Source organism: Cornus florida, unplaced genomic scaffold (assembly GCF_030987335.1).
Source record: "Cornus florida cultivar Cherokee Brave unplaced genomic scaffold, ASM3098733v1 CherokeeBrave_3.0.0_Hap2_Chr10, whole genome shotgun sequence".
Taxonomy (NCBI): Eukaryota; Viridiplantae; Streptophyta; class Magnoliopsida; order Cornales; family Cornaceae; genus Cornus; species Cornus florida.
In genome coordinates this window covers 97731709-97751776 of record NW_026775580.1, presented here as the reverse complement: position 1 = coordinate 97751776, position 20068 = coordinate 97731709, and the positions used below count along the sequence as shown (strand labels likewise).

At 34.8% G+C, this 20068-nt stretch overlaps 1 protein-coding gene across 1 annotated transcript; it reads right to left on the bottom strand.

The window, feature by feature from the left end:
* Positions 1 to 148: 148 nt before the first annotated feature.
* On the bottom strand, positions 149 to 11152 carry LOC132276175 (protein MICRORCHIDIA 7-like). Its single transcript, XM_059777490.1, has 18 exons — positions 10569 to 11152; positions 9562 to 9636; positions 9350 to 9463; positions 8291 to 8383; positions 8077 to 8161; positions 7739 to 7814; positions 7011 to 7139; positions 5947 to 6045; positions 5706 to 5807; positions 4570 to 4731; positions 4386 to 4481; positions 2813 to 2864; positions 2590 to 2701; positions 1996 to 2509; positions 1331 to 1476; positions 1152 to 1239; positions 694 to 816; positions 149 to 608 (listed from the first exon to the last, which is right to left on the bottom strand). The coding sequence occupies exons 1-18, from the start codon at positions 10987 to 10989 to the stop codon at positions 513 to 515; spliced, it is 2583 nt and encodes an 860-aa protein (XP_059633473.1). The 5' UTR covers positions 10990 to 11152; the 3' UTR covers positions 149 to 512.
* Positions 11153 to 20068: the final 8916 nt, after the last annotated feature.

Sequence of the window (20068 nt, the reverse complement as noted above, 5' to 3'; positions counted from 1 at the left end):
TATACTATATATATAAATCTATAGTACTGGAAATTACATTTCGAAACTTTTATTATATACAAGAACTGAAAATCGAGAAGGCTGTTGCTAGGGAGGAGTAAGTTTGTTCATTGCTTTCTTCCTCCATTTTGGGAAACAGTAGTAATGTTGCTTTCTCTTAATTCCATCTCTCGCTCTCGTGTAATGGTTCATCTTCAATGGAGTAATATTGAAATTGATCCATGCTTTGTATTATAGAGATTAGTAAAATACACATCCAACCATATTACTGCTTAATATTGTTGGTCCAACTTCAACCCTCTCCATATCATCGATCAAAACTCAAAAATAAAGGGAAGAAAAAAATTGTATGAACAATTGGCATAGTAAACCTTCATTTTCTTCATATTTTTTATTCCAGCTTCTTCACAAAGAGAGCACCAACCCTTCTTGGGTATTAGATTACTTGAACCAAATACAAAAATTGAACAGATGACTATAATCCTGTACAAAAGACTCTGATCCACTTGTAATCAAATGTTTCCACGTTCAATTTTGCAATTTGTTACTCTCCGGCTTTCGAGCTGCTTCAACTTGTCTCTCAAGTCTTGGATAGTCTCAGAAGCAATCTAATGATAAAAGGTGGTCTTTCTCAGAAGGGGCAGAAAGAAGTACTACTTGTTTAAGAACACAAGAAATAAGAATTTTGCTAACCTTTAGCCTGTTCCTCAAGGCCTCCTCCTCTGAGTCTCGCCGGTTTCTTTCCTCTGCGAAGTTGTTAATGATAGCATCTTGCTCTATGTTCAACTCCTCTATTGTGCGTTCGGACTCCTTGATCTGATCATACAGCATAATGTTACTTGCAATAACCCAATCAGAAAACCAATTTTTGCATAACATCATAAAAAATCTTCAAGCACTTTCATGAAGTTTTAGTTTTTTCTCTCATTTTTTAGCTGTTGATATCTTCTCTCTCCATGCATGCAAGTTTAATTTTTTTTTCTTGTTCAAAAATTCTAATTAAACGTGGTATAATCTCAGAGAACTGTTTTCCTATCTCTGAGCCACATTCAAGTGTTTAAGATTCTCTAGCACCTATATAGAACATTCAAGAAATTTTGAATCTCAAGTGCAAAGTTGAAAAGAGGATACACAACTAGCTTGGCACTTACTTTGGCTTCCAGTAATTCGTTCTTATCTCTTGCATCCCGTAGATCATGCAACAGGTCAACCACTATTAATTCATCATTTTTCTCCAATCTACAAGCAAGAAAAGACATGTTTCACAGTTCAGAAGAAGCACAAGCTAGCAAACATCACATTGCACTGAGATTTTTAGGAAAATTGTAACCTTTCCCTTAATTCACGATTTTCTTCTTTCAACTTGACTAAACTCTCTACATTGGAATTATCAGATGCATGTCCATATCCATTGATGTCAGCTCCCTTTACATTGGAATTATCAGATGCACGTCCATATCCATTCATGTCAGCTCCCTATTTGTCAAAGGAAAAAGACGACAGTGTATAGAAATTTAAACCAGGAAAAATGAATGAGAAGTGTCAGTATTGCAAAAACTGTAATCCAAATAAATCACCAACACCATTTTGTAAAGGTAACGCTCATTTCAGAATACTAGTAATTGCAGCTACTTTGAACATGTGAACATGTGTGTGTGTGAGAGAGTAATTTCTTTGTTTGGATAAGTATCATATTTTCTTACTTTAATACTGATTAAAGGTGTATAAGTAAAAAATGTTTATGTGACTTTGAGGTAGTATTCTACAAAAATAAAGGGCTAGCCCAATCCGTGAGGCTTCAGCCACTGCAGCATGTTACCTCCACGTGTATAGGCTGTTTCCCGTTTTGAATCTGTGACCTTCAGGTCACATTGCAGCAACCTACTGTTGCGCCAAGGACCTGCCCTCCAGTATTCTATAAGGAGGAATCGAAACTACAAACCACACAAGTGGATCAATTCAAGTTGTAAAACAAAACTGCAGATGATACTTTACCTTAAAAAATGAATGGGCAACAATGTGATCAGTTCCTCCATTTGGTGCACAATCTTGCTTGCCTTCCTCACAAGCTGGTGATGCATTGTAATGACTCCTAACTGGTGTGACATGATAGGCCAATCTCGTCTCGTCTTCACTTGTAATCTTTGCATGCGATGTCCTTCCATTTTTTTTGGCAGATTTTGCTTTTGATCCACCATCACTGTATACATGCCCGGTCAAATTTAAACATGAATGGGATTTATCATTATCAGAAGGTGTAGTTTCTCTACATGGTGAAACAGAGTCCTTTGAGTGTCGTCGCAGGGCATAACCAACTTTATGGGATTTATCCTTATCAGAAGGTGTAGTTTCTTTACATGGTGAAACAGAGTCCTTTGAGTGTCGTCGCAGGGAAAAATCACCTTTATGGGATTTATCATTATTAGAAGGTGTAATTTCTCTACATGGTGAAACAGAGTCCTTTGAGTGTCGTCGCGGGGCATAACCAATTTTTTGGCAGTTCGAAGACCTAACAGAAAATTTTCATTAAAAAAAAAACTTTAATGAAAGCAGAGAATATCATAAAGCAAAAAGATAAAAAGAACAAACCAATAACTTTTCTGCATTACAACTAATCGTGCCTCAAGTCTCGAAAGCACTATTGTGCGCTCAAACCCCTGTTTATCATGAGCTGGTTCAACAAAATTAGCTTCCAATACCCCTGTTACACAAAGAAAGCAGAAGGGAAGTGAAACTGGCTAACAATTCACACAAGTGATGTTCAAATGCAGAAAACAATATAGATTACTCGTTGCAGTTCAGGAAACAATACCTATAACCCCACGACCATCACTTCCAGCAGCATTCCAGACCCTCCAAAATGGCTGACAAAACAAAATTTCAGGTAAACAAATACATCAAGTAAAATTCACAATTATTACAAGCACACCGCTCAGCAATTATGCGAAAAAATCATAATGACATGCCATTTCTCTTACCATTCCATGAATAAGCAATTAAAAAAACTAATAATAACTTGCTCATCTTCTTTAAAGAAGTGTATTTTAACTAGTTCAAATTATCAGTACTCATTTTCCCGAAAATACATGGTATAGATCAGTACTCAACTAATACTAGCCAATTAGATAGAGAACAGCAATTTGTATATATATATTCATACACATGCCACAGTAACTGCTAGTTATTAAATAAAAAGGGTCATTACACAGTGCACGATAATCTATGGTGCTGGGAGGGTGGACTGGATACTTAAACTTGGGCATTATTTGCACAAACCAGCTACTTTCAAGATTCAAATAATGGCCTTGCTGGTTATTAATAACTATAACTAATAATGTCATCAGAGAATGTGACAGCACAAGGGCAGAAAAGCTTGGAAACATGAGGGTCCTGCGGATCGGTAAGCCACATAATAAGCTCTACAAGTTACTGTTTTTCGTCAAACCAATTTAAATAAAAATTACCAAATCAGAAAGATCACAGTAGATGGGTTTAACATGTACCTTCTCCCTCTCTATATATGTGTGCGTATGTGTGTATAGGTTTGATCTGTGTTATTTCTATGTAACTTGCCTTTTTAGAATAGACATTATGTTTTTGTCACTGGACAACTTTATTATTATTATTTAAATAATGTCCTCATCAAATAGGCAACAAAAGCATACATAATTTAGGACCAGGTGAGGGACCAAACCAAATTCAGTTTACCATAGAAATACCCCCTCCCCACCCCCAACTCCTAGCATGGCCGTACAATCCATATGCCTATAGTGATGAGATGGACAAGGTTACCCTGTAAATTACCAGCAGATTGCTATCTCTAAGACAATAATGATAATTATAGAGTAAAATATAAGCGCTATATAGACTACACTACACTAAATTAGAATACCCCATCCCCATCCCATCCCCATCCCCTCCCCCTCCCCCTCCCCCTCTCCCTCCCCCTCCCCCTCCACACCCCCACCCCCAACTCCTAGTATGGCTGTACAATCCATATGCCTATAGTGATGAGATGGACAAATTACCCTGTAAATGACCAGCAGATTGCCATCTCTGACAATTGTGATGCTTAAATAGAGTAAAATATAAGCGCTATTTAGACACTACACTGAATTAGCACTTCAAGCAAGCAGCCTCATTTGGAAACCATAATATATAGCATCCTCAAACAATAAAAATGATAAATACAATGTAAAAACTCAGAGAATAACCCAACAACAATAGTTCTCATTCTTTACAAGCAGGAAGCAACAACCACCTATGCAGAAACAGTGAACTCCTTATCTAATAACTAATGAAAAGCGCACAGCCACAACATGAAATTTAAACTACTCTTCATTTGTATTCAGTCATAATACTTGAGAAATGCATGAAAAACTAACCTTGATAAGACGATTCTTATGATAAACATTAAACCCTTGAATATCGATATGATGCTTTGCATCTTTTACAAATCCAATAGTCACAACTGCAACCATCTGTTACAACAGTAGAACAGGACCAGGTAAATATAGTTTTGGAAAGCAGACAGTTGTGCTAAATCAAGCTTAATTATTAAAGCATTACATTTGGATCTTTTGGCACTCCATTAGTGGTAGGAATTGGTTTATATGTAACCTCTTGAGCTAACATCATGTCATTAATTAAATTATGATGATCAATATCTTTTCCACGCAAAATAATTCGGAAACCAGGTGGGAATCTCAGATACAGAATTGATGCATAACTCTGAAAAGAAAGACAGGAGAACACAGTTAGAAAAATATTAGAGGAATCAAATATCATATGTTGATTTATTAAAAAAAACAAATTATACAGTTATCCCCAAGAATCTCATCACATCTGCTGCTGATAACAACCATTGATAAGCTCTTTTGTGAGCATAAGCACAAACTTGATTGTGCCTGCAATTCTGCATGTGTTATTGTGTCAGGGTCTACAAATATCTATAGATCCCCAGAATGATTCATTTTTCTGATTATCCATATATATATACGAAGTTGTACGGAAACAAAAGCAGCCATCAATGTCCAGTTATCCAGGCAATGCAACAAGGCATTCCCAGATCTTTTATAACATTGACTGACCAGCAACAAGATCTCATCAATGCTTCCTACAATGAACATTTATATGACTTGGTAATGCACACCCCAACATTTTATCTTCTGAACCACTACTAACCTATTGATCTCTGAGACAGAGTGTGAGATAAGAAGTTAATATTTCAATGGAAACTTAATTTTAATGTATTGAATCATTATAAAGTCCAGTTGTTCTATCAATGATGTATTTAATGGCAGTAGATATAAAATAAATAAAGATATTTACAATTAAAAAAAAAAAATAACCTCTCAAAAAAATGAGTTGTACAGAACCTAATTCACATTTCGAGAGGATTTATATTCTCTCAAACATGGGCTCAAAGTGAATCCATCTGGCTAAAGTAGCACCTTATGAATATAAAAGCGTTTCAAAAATACAATTTAATGCAGTATTTGGATAAACATAACGTGAAATTAATTTTGGAATGCTATTAATAGAATGAAATTTTCAATTGATGGGAATGACAAGGAAAAAAAGAGGAGGAAAAGAATATACAATCATGGTTGAACAAAGAAATTCACACCACTAGATTTAAAGAAAAAAAAAAAAAATGATTGGGACTTCTTATAAATCACGGTTAAGAAGAGAAAACAATATACCCTTAAAGAATGCCGATAAGTTAAATAGTGTCTAGAGTTGGGATAACTTTTGGACATCTCTATCTTCTTCTCATCTCGACTGACTCCTCTAAGTTGAATGTCCTGTAAACAGATTTAGAAAATACAGCCAATCTTATAAGATTAAAAAAAAAAAAAAAGGGGCCCTCATTAAGGTTGTGTTTAATCTGAGAAAAATAAAATAAAAATCAGAGGATTAAAATTAAGGGCATCAAAAGCATACATGTTTATCGTTTTCAAAATCAAGTTCGAGACTTCCTTCGTCATCCTCCCAAAGATTGTATATTACGATACGTGTACCTCGATCTTTCAATGAATCAAACTACAGAGTGAAACAGTAGTAAAATTAGTAGAAATAGCAAAAGCGGACTACACATAGTTTAACTGTGATCCGCATGGTTGGTGTTTATAAAACAATAACCTAATACGTGCAACTAAAATTATCAGTATAGGGAAAAAAAATCAATGAAAATGCTACAGGAATAGCACAAGAAATCATAATACAGTTAATAGAAAGAAATACTGTAAAAATTGCAATGACAAGCTTGAAAGCTTGCAGAAGTACTCACAAAAAAATACCCTTATTTCGATAATTATATCATGCAACCAATTTTCAAGCAACTTCTGGCAACAGTTTTCTTGTTCAACATATATCCACCCAAATCTCTGAGTTATCAGAGGGCACAAGGATTCAACGTCAAAATGTTGAAAACACTAGCACTAGAATAAAATTATCCTACTACTTTAAGGCCCTTAAAGAAATATTCATATATGGTTTGTTAAATTCTCTGATTTCAACAGGCTAATCTTACCTAAACTTCAGTTAGTAAAGAAAGTCAAGAGACAAATAGTATGCTTACTTTTTTAAGGCTCGTCTTATCCTAAGTTTGAAAAGAGACAAACAGTATGTTTTCTGTTTAACTTAATAAACGCGGAAGGGAGTCAATAATACTGTCCATTACATCAAAGAATTAGCAAAAGCATCCATTTTCATGGTTGCCTGTCTCTACTCTCCCCTCCCAGCACCTGCATATGCAGAAGCAGCAGTAGGTGAAAGCCATTTTTCATCTATTTCGTCATGCTACTTTCGGTTTAGTGTTGTGGTGATAAAATTCGTGGTTTTCTCAATAAGCCAAGGTTCACAATACATTAAATCTCAACAACCATAAGTTTGTTTTCTTTTCTCTTGAATCCAGTATAAAAGCAATAATGCACCATTATTGGTTCCAACATATTTAATTATTTGTTCTGAAAGAAAATCATTAACAATACAAAAACAAAACTTACCTGCTGAAGAAGATCTTCTTCACTTGCAAAAGGTGACCACTGGACAATAGTTTTTAAATTTCTATTCCAGTCCTCGGGAGAAGATCGAATCGACATGTTCCAAGCTCGTCCTCTTTTCTCATAATCAATCTAATCATGCCAGACGAAAAAAAAAAAAAAAAAAGCCCGTCATTAAGAGAATTATCTGATACTTAGATAACCATAAATAAACACAAACACATATACGCACACATTTATAAGCTTTTAGCCATAACATTAGAAATAAAATTAACTTTAACACTACTAATTTCCATGCCTATCATTGTCATATATTTTCTTCTTCGATAACGTTCATTACTTAAGCTTTTGTGTTTGTGCAATCCTTTAAAACACAAGGAACTCATTAAGAAATCATCTTTGGGCACTTATGACAAAAATAAGATGTTTTCCTATACTCTAGTGTCAAAACTTGTTAGGAAACACCCAACAAAATATATATGCACAAAATAAGGCTAATTCACTTAGTTAGAAGTGTCCAATGTCCATGGAACACTATTCCCTTTTCTTATCACACTCACATGACCATGTCCATGATCTACCCAACGATATCCTAATGAAGATGAGAAGTCACAAAAAATAATAATATCAACATGTGTTCTGCATAGATAGTCCTATGTGAAGTTAATGAAACACTTTTTGGGGAAAATGCAAGCATGCACACATACAAGAAAGAATTAGGATGTTCTTACCATGGGAACCACAATATCTTCCTTTCCAGTACCCCTTAGAAATGAGTAGGACAGCATTCCAATACTTTGTGTCGGACTAAGGAAAAAGAAAAGATGATTCGATTAGTTTTTATGTATAGAATAGACATAAATCAACTGGACAAAAAGTCCATGACAAAAATAATAAAGTATCCATCCTGTCTATCAAGCATATATGCCATCATATCACAAGCAATTATGTTGCTTGACTATATTTATTCTTTGGAACTTGGAAGCTGATAACCAGTCCAAATACTAATAGGAAATAAACATGATGGAAACCAATAATAGTTGTGGACATGAGACAACAAAACACCTACCTTCTTATCTCATTCCCATGACATCGTGAGAAAACAATAACGTCTGCCCCAAGCCTCATAGTACTTGTCTTAAAACCATTTCCATCTGGGAAAAAATAAACAATAATAGTAGTGAAGAAAACTTATAATAACATCCAATCAATGATATCATTAAATTGTGATTTTTCCTTCTTTTTTTTTTTTTGTCCTTTCAGCAAGGGAAAGAGCAGCTCACATTGACCAATAGTGTTTGCCAATTTGCTTTTTGCAGAATATCCAAGAGACATACAGTGACGCATTTTGTCAGGAGTCATTCCTCCACCATTATCTGCGATAAAAAATAATAATAATAATAAATAAAACGAGTCCCCTGAGCAAGAATACTAATACAACTTCTCATGCAATGAACTGAAGAATCAGTAAAGTTTTGAAAATATATGAAATTTTCACAATATTGCACCAGTTCCCATGATGCACTCTTGCTAATTAACCTTGACAAATTCTCAAAACACCTTATTTCCCACATGCACCAACATCACAAAATAAAGTAACTGAAACATATAAAATGTCAAAACAACTCAGACATAAAAGTTTGAACTAAACAGAGAATAGGTGATGTGTCATACAACAAATATAATGCCTTGAGAAACAATGACACAGCGTAAGGTCATTAGCCAGTGTGGTCCCCATTAATCAAGAGTACTAGGAGAGGCACACTTGGTATGGAAGAAACTTTTGCCATTATATGCACAACATAACTGCTCTCAAACTCAAACATGTATTCTTACACTTGTTAGTGCCACCAAACTAGCCTAACATGGCATGACACTAGCATGAGGAATAGGTCAGATGCATATTTTCCCCATGTCAAAACATATGGGAATGAAAGAAGAATAAGAGGATTACATCCACTAGAACTCTTCAACATTAGGGTTTTTAGTTTTGTAAAAAAACTTCTGTACATGGGTCAAAATAATTTTTGTAATCTAAAAATAACTATACCAAGTGCATTTGACTAAGCAAATAATTTAGCACAACTATCACATAATCAACTGTATGAGATGCAGAGATTACAAAAGTTGAGCTGCAAAAAATGCTGTTAGGCCTCTGCATCACAAAATCAGCTTTCTTAAGACATTTCAAATTCAAATATGTATTAATATCAAAAGTGAGAATATTATATAACATGGCATGTAGCATACTATTTTCCTCCTCTGGTTCCATAAAGAAAAAGAAAGCCTAGAGAAACCTTTAAATACCACCACAAGAAAAATTGAACAATGGAGTGGCATACCTTCAACTAGCAACATTTTAGTCTGATCTTTCTTGTTTTCCAGCATATCTACATGGACATAAGTAGCTCCATTGCAAACCTCATCTAGAGCGTTGTCCAGAAGCTCAGCAAAAGCTGAATACCAGAAGTACAATCAGTAAAATATAAAAGCTTCTGTTTTTATAGAAAAAAAACAGTAATAAATCAATGTTCACAATTCCATGAAGTTTTACCTCCCAGAGCCCATTTATGGCTGGTAGCATTTGAATGTAAAAACTTAGGATGAACCCTGACACGGTCCATGCCAACTGCAGGAACAAAATAAACAAATTAGAATTTCTGGTTAATATTGCAGTGACAGTTGCTCAATAAGTAAAGGTAACCATGTATGAGGGACGACAGGAGATGAAATTGGCAAACTAATTGCTTTTTCTTTTTTTCTTTTATTTTTTGCGAAATAAGTACTTAAAATTATATGGTTTTTTTCATCTATAATTTTATCTTATGTTCATATAATATTTATCTAATTAAAATGAAAAAATATTGGATGTTCGGAATATATTTCATTTCCGTTTTCTTATTGTATTTGTGCTAATGTGCATATGTTATGCCGTGTAGTATCGTGTGTCCGTGTCATTGTGTGCAATGACTTTAACTTCCATTTTGTGTGAGTTAAATTCTGCAGGAACAATTATTTGTATTATATGATCTCCAATATGTTCTTATCTAAGCCTACCCACCATAAAAGGAAAAAATGAAACTTGAACGCATACTTATACACCAAATCCTATAGAAATTAACCTAATCCCCAAAATTTATCACTTTAATGCAGAATCACAGGAAGAACTTAGATAATTATAGTTTTTCCTTCTTCTTTTTTCACTCAATGTGCTGAATTTTCAAAAATTATCTAGTGCATAAAAAGAAAATAATCACCAAAATTATCAGAATCTGTATTTGCCTGGTTGGGATTGTTTTTTTTTTTCAAAAAAAAAAACCAATTTCTTTAAACAATCAATAATTGATGCACATTAAACTTCAATCAATCACATTAAAGAAGCGTATGGATACTGGTCCTAGTCCTAGAACAATCACTTTTTGCAAAATAATGACAAAAATTAGGGTTTTCAACAATCTTTTCCACCCCCACATATGCAAGACATACACTCGGTGTAGCTTACGGACTAAAATAATTCTATTAAACCATACAAACAACAACAACAACAAAATTAAGAATTACCCGAAAGTGAACCAGATTCATCGCCATTGCTGCCCTCGTAATCTCCTGCTTTCCAAAACTGCTTACAGCCCTGCGTGCAATTACCAACTGTGTTATCAGGTAACGGCGACGAGGATTTCACCATAGAACGATCAGTGTTTGCAACAATGGCTCCCCCTGGCGGAGGAAGCGGCCGTCGAATGGGATCAAGAAATCCAACAGGTAATGCAGCATCAATCTTCAGCCGCTTCTTCCTTCTCAAAATTCCTTCTATATCCAAGTCTTGATCCAAATCAACATCAGAATCAGAATCCGAATCACTGCTACTATCAATATCAATTAAATCGCCCATTGACTGCCCCCTGACACCGGAACTACTCATCCTGTATTTCTCTGGCAATTCGATCGCTTCAATGTTTTCCTCTTTAATTTTAACATCCATGTTGCCCCCAACAAAACAGAGTGAATTCAGGTTTAAAGTAGTAACTTTCTAGACAGAAAAAGTAGAGAGAAGGATTTTTCTGTGCAAGAATCCAATTAATGGCCGCAAGAACAGAAATAGATATTAGGGTTTTGAAGATTCAGGGGGTGAGGGGTGAGGGGAGAGAGAGGGTTGCGTTCGAATTCTATTTCAGTCTCCAACGGCGCGAGTTCGGTTTTCTTATATAAGAATCTTAAACGTAGCACACGTGTGCGATCACGTGAGTACCCTCTTCATGCACCGAGTTGCGACTATTATTACACAAGAATTGGATTCAAGTTGTGTAATTTATCTTTGGTACAGGGCCTTAAGGAGTACAACCGAGCTTCTAAATAATTACAATATTTATAAGTTGTCACTATCAATTAGAATGGTGTATTGTTTCTCATATTTTTTTACTAAGTTCTGGAGAAGTCCAACTGGGACAAAGTCTTCATATTTGAAGAATTACTTTCCTAAAGGCTTATGACTTGTACAGCAAGTTGGTTCTTGGTGATTAAGAGAGTTGTGTCTAATTAGGTTTGCTATTTTAAAGTTTATTGATATGGTAACTTTTTTGTATGCAAGTTGTGGAATTTCTGTCTAATAAAAAGTTGAGTGTTAAAAAGGCTCCAATAATGGAGTTGAATTGAGAAAGGAGAGAAGAAAATAAAGTATATATAATTTGTGTTTGAAAGATGTGAGCGTGTGTATGGTTGAATATTTTTCTTCTTTGATTCATAATAGTAGAGATTTTCTCTTTCCATGAACATAGCCTTAATTTGGATGAACCCACTTTATGCTATTGATGTGACAATGATACTTTCGACTTGATTAAAAGTGTCATACATTTTAAAATTATTATTTTTTAGGGGTACAAATTAATAAGGACAAGGCCCCAATAATGCAAGAATACAGTAGGATACTCAAAAAATAAAAAAAATAAAAAAGTGTAGGGGCACATTTTAACATAATACGGGTCAATTTGTATAAAAATGTAAAAATAAAAATCAGGTTTAAATGTCGGATAACAAACCTAAACTTATTCATATCTTCTGTTTATTTTTTTGCTTGAATTTGTGTTCTCACTTCTAGTTCTCATATCAAAATGAGGATAAATAGATAATAGAAGAAAATGTGAAAATATCTCTTAGGGTGTGTATGGTATTATCAATAAATTGAAAAAAGTTAAATTTTTTATAATAATATATATATATATTTTATTTCTTTATTTTTTTTACATATCCTTGCCAGTATCCATGCCAATTTTTTTTTTGATGGGAGAAAGACCGTGACCGTTACGATAGGAGAGAGAATGATAAACAAATGGCAAAGAGAAATAAAAATTAGAGTTTTGGTGTTTTGATTGATTGAAAGATACTTTAGCACATGTAACAATATATATGGGTAATATCGTAATCATCTAATATAAAATTATAAATGAAGCGAGGCGGGATATCTATACCACTTCATTCTAATTAACCAAAAAAAGAGAGATTAGATCGAGATAATGTATTTATTTATTATTTTTCCCCAATTGCAAGATTTCGTGAATAAAAAATATATCAATATAATTTTTACCCATAATTTTATAAACATAGGATGAAAAAAAGATTTTTTCCTTATGACATATTACCAATAAACCACAATGATTGGAGGGTGTATGTAAGCATTCTTGCTCTGATGGATGGAATAAAATGATGAGAGAGAGATGGTTGTGTCATGGTTATGGGAGAGACCAAGAGTTCTCTCATTGTCGCCGTGATGAGAAATGGGGATAGAGAAAGACGAAGTGATGAAGGAGAAGTAGTTGCATCGCATTGATAAGAGAGAAGTTGCGATGATTTAGATAAGCTACGCTAGAAGAGAGATAGTGGTTGTTGTAATGAGAGAGAATAACAGGTGAATGGTGAAGGCAAATAAAAATTAGGGTTTTTTTGTTTTGATCAATAGAAAGATATTTTAGCACATATACTAATATATATGGGCAATATCATAATCATGCAATATAGACAGTGCAGGGGTGTATATCCCCGTCCTCGCCCCACATTCGCCCCATACCCGTACGGGTTTTCTCCCCCACACCCCAAACCTGCCAAACTTTAATTAACCTAAAAAAGAAATAAAAAAAGTTAGAGATAATGTATTTATCTTAATTTTTTTTCTTCGATGGCAAGATTTCATAGACAGAAAATAAATCATATAATCTTTACCCAATATTTCATCAACATAAAAGGAAAAGGGTAATTTATACAGATTTTTCCTATGATTTGCTCTAATTACAGGGAACACCCTTCCTGTTTCGGAAATTACGCGGACTTCCCTTACTTTTGAAAATATCCTACACGGACCGCCCTTTCGTTCAACGCCAGTCAACGACGAAAATTGATGATGTCATATACTATTTTTACTAAAATTCCTAAAATACCCTTGTCTATATAATTTCATTTTATATTTAAAAGATATATATATATATATATATATATATATATATATATATATAATTAGGAAAAATTGAACAAGCAAGCTTCTGATCGGCCAGCAAATACCAGAAATTAAAAATTTCGACAGTAAAGACACGGTGGTTGTGGCGAGGACGGCGGCCAGAGAGAAGTTTAGGTCTCTTTAATTCTGAACAATTCCGGCAAAAGGAACGGTGACTGCGAACAATTGGGTTTGTGGGTATGACATTTGCGGTTGGGTTTATTGTATACTAATGTACTATGTGTGTGTGATTTGTTGTTACAGAAATTTTGAAACAGATGGATGAATTAGAGAGGCAATCGATGAAGCTGCGAAGGCAAAGACTCATCGAGATTGGAGATTGGAACTGCTTAGTGGCCAAAATCGAAAAGTGATTAGTTTTAAGAATTTTTCTGATGGGAATTGCCCAATTCTTTAAGGAGAAAGAACAAATTGGGTCTTTATTGAGAGTTGCTTTGTCAACAAGGATGATAGCTGATCTGTCATCCAAAACAAATAAATTATTTGAAATTGTAGAAAATGGATTAATAAATAAAGGAATTTTCCAATAAAGGAATTTTCCAAATAAACAAATTAAGGAATTTTCAATTGAGCCTAATTTGGCTCAATTGGAATGCTTCATCTTTGGAAACAATAATTATACAAACATGACAATCAAATTTTATTTTGATTTTTGTTTTACTCAACACATATTCCATCACCCAAATGCACTATTTAAAGACATAGTGATGATGATAATAAAGTCCATATACTATTTGGACTTACTTTGCACTTTTCATAGCATTTTACTTAAGGTTCTGTAATACGTAAAATTGATAGAGAGAGAGAGAGATTGTACTTGAACACGATGCTAATGTATACTAATGTACTGTGTGTGTGTGATTTGTTGTTATAGAAATTTTCAGCCATTGACTTTTGCAAATTACAGTCGTTGGGGAGGTCTGTGTTCATGAATTGGCTTACCTTAAAGAAAACCCAATTCATGAATCGTCGTTGCCGCTGCCAACCTTCACCCACCAGCAAATCATTTTGGCAACCTCTTCCTCCACCTCACGCACTGTTTATCTATCTCTCTCCTCACTTTCTAATTTTACGCACACACTACAAATATACACACACACACACACAAAGATGGAGGAAAATTGAGATGTTGGTGGTGGTGGTGGCCCCAAACAGTTTAAGATTTAAATTTTTTTTTTATTTCTCTCCTTCTCTCTCTCTCTCTCTCTCTCTCTCTCTATATATATATATATATAGGATACTTCAGATTAAGGGTATTTCAGTAAATTAACCAAGTCCGTTAGTGTATTTAACGGTTCGTCACACATAAGGGAGGTCCGTGTAGGATATTTTCAAAAGTAGGGGAGGTCCGCGTAATTTTCGAAACAGGATGGGTGCTCCCTGTAATTAGGGCAAATCATAGGGGAGGTCTGTGTAAATTACCCAAAAGAAAATAATACTGAAAAGTAGCATCAGATTTTATCCTAATTGCATACTTATCTGTAACAACCCGAACCCGGAGGTCCGAACCGTTAGCCGGGTCCTGACTCGAACCCGAGGTTAACTTCGTCAAATTCTTCATGGCATGCATCAAAACATCATCCTTAGGACTATCACTTTGCATCCACAATAGTTCAAATGAATTCCCAGTAGTTCGGAGAAAAAAAATAGGAGAGGAAGAACATTTGGCCCAAACAGAAGCACTTCGGTCGATCGAAGTGGAGCTTCGGTCGGCCGAAGCAGATCCTCCAGAATTGGTTGACCAAAATAACCCTTCGGTCGACCGAAAGGTGAGATCCTGAGAGTTGAAAAAGGTTCGGTCGACCGAAATGGGAGATGCTGAGAATGTGCCATTGGTTTAGTCGACCGATACACCATTTCGGTCAACCAAAATGGCTTCCTCGAGCCTTGGAGCTGAAACTAAGGTGCTGCACTTTGAAGGAGGAAAGAAACTGGAATGGGGACCCTGCAATTACTCCAAACTTGTTCCATACAATAAAAAATGTGTTACTTAATGGTCATAGGCTAGATTACCAACACGTGGTCATATAAAACATTATTGGAATTAATTACATGAGTTTCAAACTTAAACTTTACGTCATGAACAATTTACATCAAAATGAGTTTACAATATCGAGTTACATTATTATTTATAAACCAAATGAACTTAATACACTTCATGGCAAGAGCTTTACAAAACGAATTCAGGTTCTCCAAAAATGTCCATTCAAGTTCCCTCAAGACTGTGGTGGATTTTCATCTGCCAATTCCTTACTATGACCTGAAAAATATTAAGTATGCAGGGTGAGCAATTTGCTCAGCAGGTGGCACTTAAGACATGTTTCTTGTGTCCCCGTGAATCCAAACAATGAATAGGACAATGAGAAGCGGGATCATACCATGTCGGGAAAATACAACGTTATATCCAAATCTCAACATAAACAATACGGTGCAATGTAATGCAATACATGCCAATATTGCTCCCCATTTTAAACATTCAAATCCATCACTTTTCAATTCGTTATTGTAACCCCCTTTGGTACCCCCTCAGCGACGAGAGAAGGATTGGCTACTGTCCCTGACTGTTGGTACCTCCGTAACATCATTATGGGGCCCAGATAGCTCAACCACGCTAGAGCAGTCTTCCTAGTTCCCTCTAGGTTACATTAACCTACCGGCCCTTTGGTGACTCCGCGGCGACCGGGTTTTCATAAAACCATTTCATCAAAACACTTTCCCGAAATTCCCCATTTTCATTTCAAAACAATTTCTCCCATTTCTTGCCCAATGCCAATGCATAGATGTATCAATGCTATGTACATATATTTATCATCCCACAACTATTGCAATTTAAATCAACAAGGCATGGTTTACAAGAATTACTAAAAAGATCATAACATGCTTTTATACAACAAAGATCTAACATGATAAACATTTAAAATACAACACTTAAGCATACTCTTCACATAGGTCATTCAATATACATGATCACCATAAACATATATACACAACAACGAATAATTTGTTAGATTCTACATAAATTAATCATGCTAGCATCAATTCAAAAGGAGATAACTCACTAAAGCATAAGAACTTCATGGATTAAGAACCCCTACCTTGATTTGGTGCAAAACCCTCAAATGGGTCAAGAATTTTGAATTCCCTATGGAGGCCTAAAGCTGGAATTGTTGGTATGGATTTGAAGATCTCGTCGTGGGCTTAGATTTGCCGCAAACGGCTTCTAAAAACTCCTAGTATTGAGAGAGAAATCTTGACTCAAAGTTTGGTGCAAAAATGAAAAAGAAAATGAGATGAACAAGAGAGTGAGAGAAGGATTTACGGGAGAGAGAGAGAGACAAGAGACCAAATGTGGTCTCTAGACCACAATAATGGCGGTGGTGGGTCCCACCACTTACATTTAACTTTTCATTTTTCTTTTCTTTTTAATTCCCACCACATACACATATAATGTACATTTAATTATGCAACCACATAAAACACAACATCATAAAAAAATTATGATGCAAATGGACCCAACTAAAATACCCGCACGCAACAATACTGGTAGCGGGCCCCACACGAGACCGTCCGGCCCGAAAAACGGTAAAAAGTGAAAATGATTAATCTTGCATTTCAAAGAGTCCTGGATTCAATGGAATGCCCCAACCAACCATTCGACATACCCGGTATACCCCACGGTGTCCGATACGCAAAACATGAAACGACGAAAATACCCTTGCATCAACGGAAAATTCCAGAAATTGGAAAAATGGCGAAAATTGAAAACATCACATTACCGGTAAACAATAACGATGGGAGTGTGCGTGAGCATTTTTGCTGAGATCAATGCGATGCAATGATGAGAAAAAAATATGGTTGTGTCACCGTTATGAGAGAACTATCTTATTGTTGTTATGATCGAGAGAAAAAGAGATAAAACAATGAAAGAGATATGGTTGCGTCAGCGTCAATAAGAGAGAATGTGGGTAAAGAGAAAAGTTATAATGGGAGAAAGACGGTGGCCGCTGCGATGAAAGAGGAACATGAAATGAATGATAAAGAAAAAAAGAGGGTTTTTTTGTTTTAATTGATGGAATGATAATTTAGCATATGTGATAATATATGTAAGGGCAATATTGTAATAAGACAATATAAACGATGTAGGGTGATGTGTCTATCCCTGTCCTTGCCCAGCACTTGCCCTGTCTTCACATTGTTCCTGCACGGAATTTTTCCTCCCCACCCTATACTTATTGATGGCAACAAGATGGGTTTGACTAAACTAAACCTTCTCCTATTGCAAAATTTTACATCCCATATCCACTAAAAATTGAAGATCAATTTCTATACATAGCTCTATCCCAATCCCGATAAAAAAAATTAAATATCCGATTCCACCTTGTCATGATTAATTTGTACGGCAGAGAGAGAGAACTAATGAACAGATTAGATAATATATATATATATATATATATATATATATATGATGAATATATTTTTTAGAACTCATCAATTTCTTTATAGTTGCAACTAGAATCTATATACACAATTTAAAAAATATAGATTTTGAAATTTGAGAGAAGCATAAAAAGTAAACACATATAGATATAAAATTTAAAAATTCTCCATATATGTATGTGCATGTATATAAAGATGGAGAAATCTAACCAAAGTTTTCTACATATAGATATAAAAAATTGGTTGTCGACAATCTTCACAGACTTCTTCACATATATGGTTTAATATATGTATCTATAGAGAGAAACATGTTAGCTGCATGGGATTACGGTGGGTGATGGCGACGGTTGACTATAGGTAGCAAGGTGTGGGGTTGAGGGAGTGAATGGGAGGAGATTACAACGTCTGACAGGTTCGACTTAATGTAGTTTGAGGCCTAAAATGAAATTGCTAAATTGGGCCTTCTCACATTAATTATATTAACACAATACTAATAATTTTTATTCTATTTACTTAACTTGCAATAAAATAAATAAAATATTAAAAATTATTTAGGTTCTTAACTTAGTAGATAGTGATTTATTTGTTCAGGAAAATAACGTGTAAGAGAATCAATAAATTACAAAGTATAAAAGAAATATAATTATGAATAAGTATTGATATGCGAGAGAATTTAAAAATTTTAAAAAACACAAAAGGTGTGAAAATTGTTGAGAGAAAAAAAATAAAATAAAAAATGAATGAATGAGAAAAAAAAAAAAAAAAAAACTTTTTGGTCAAAAGAAACTTTTATTGACCAATAGAAGAGTAGTTGTATTTATCTAGTAATTAATATGATACATGAAACATGATTAATCCATTAAAAATATATATAACTAATATAATGAGATACGAAACCTTTCCTTAGGCAACTGCCTTAATCGTTTTATGGTTGAGCCATCCTTGGTGGTTACTAACCCTAAAGAGAAAGAGTAAAGTAAATTATATATATATAATGATTTTTTGAAATAAATAGAGTAAATAATTACTAAGGACAATGTTATAATCAGACAATATCTATAAACGAGGTGGGGCAGGCAAGACGTCTATCCCTGTCTCTGCCCCCCACTTGCACGACTTTTCTCCTCCCTAGCCCATAACTACTGATGGCAATGGGAAGGGTTTGACCAAACCCAACATTAACCAGATATAAAATTTTACATCCTATTTTCATCAAAAACTCAAGATAAGTTTCAGTACCCGATAAAATATTTAAAAACTCGATCCGACCCCGCCATAACTGATTTTCCACAGTGGATCATCCTTCAACAAAGTGAATGGTTTTGACAATTAGTTTCTAAGGCTTAACCAAGGCATACACTGGGCTAGATTTCATATCCCGCCTTTTCAACTTTGTTCTGAATTCACTCAACTCTGAATTAATTAATAAAGTTTCTATTCTCACCCATTTCTTTCCTTGTTTCATCTTTAACCATGTCTTTTCATCATCGGTCAGAAATTCACTTCTCACATCGTTCACGAGTATGGACAAACGGTTGTAATCAACTAAGATCATTTGCAAACAATGTCTTATGTATCAGTAGCTGGATATTAGAACCGCTAATCTCGACGATTCGATTCCTCATCCATATAGGCACATCTAGTGATTGGTTCGGACCATTATGCTTCTTCGTCTTCTTCTTCTCACCATTGATGATCAAGTTTTGATCACTGGCCAAACTATCCTTAAAACATTTTTTTTTTTTTAGGTATAGTCTTTAAAAACCGTCCTTAAAATCTTCTTTTTTGGCATGGTCTTCAAAACTATCCCTAAAACCTTAAATAGTCGTCCCCAATTCCATAAAAAATAGTGCGGCAAAACTTGGCGCTTCATTCCTTGTTTGGCGCTTTTATAAGAGCAAAATTATAATATATAAAATTATTTTATTTTACAATATACATCAAACTACGTCGTTTAATATATCATTACATCCATATACCTAAAGTCTTTAGTTCTCAACCAGCCTCAAGCCCTCACGCCTCTTCCACCCTTGCAGAAGACAGAGGCTTCTCCACCCTCTTCCACCGTCGCAAAAGACAGAGGCTCTTCCACCCTTTTCCAGCAGCAATGGCCGAATGA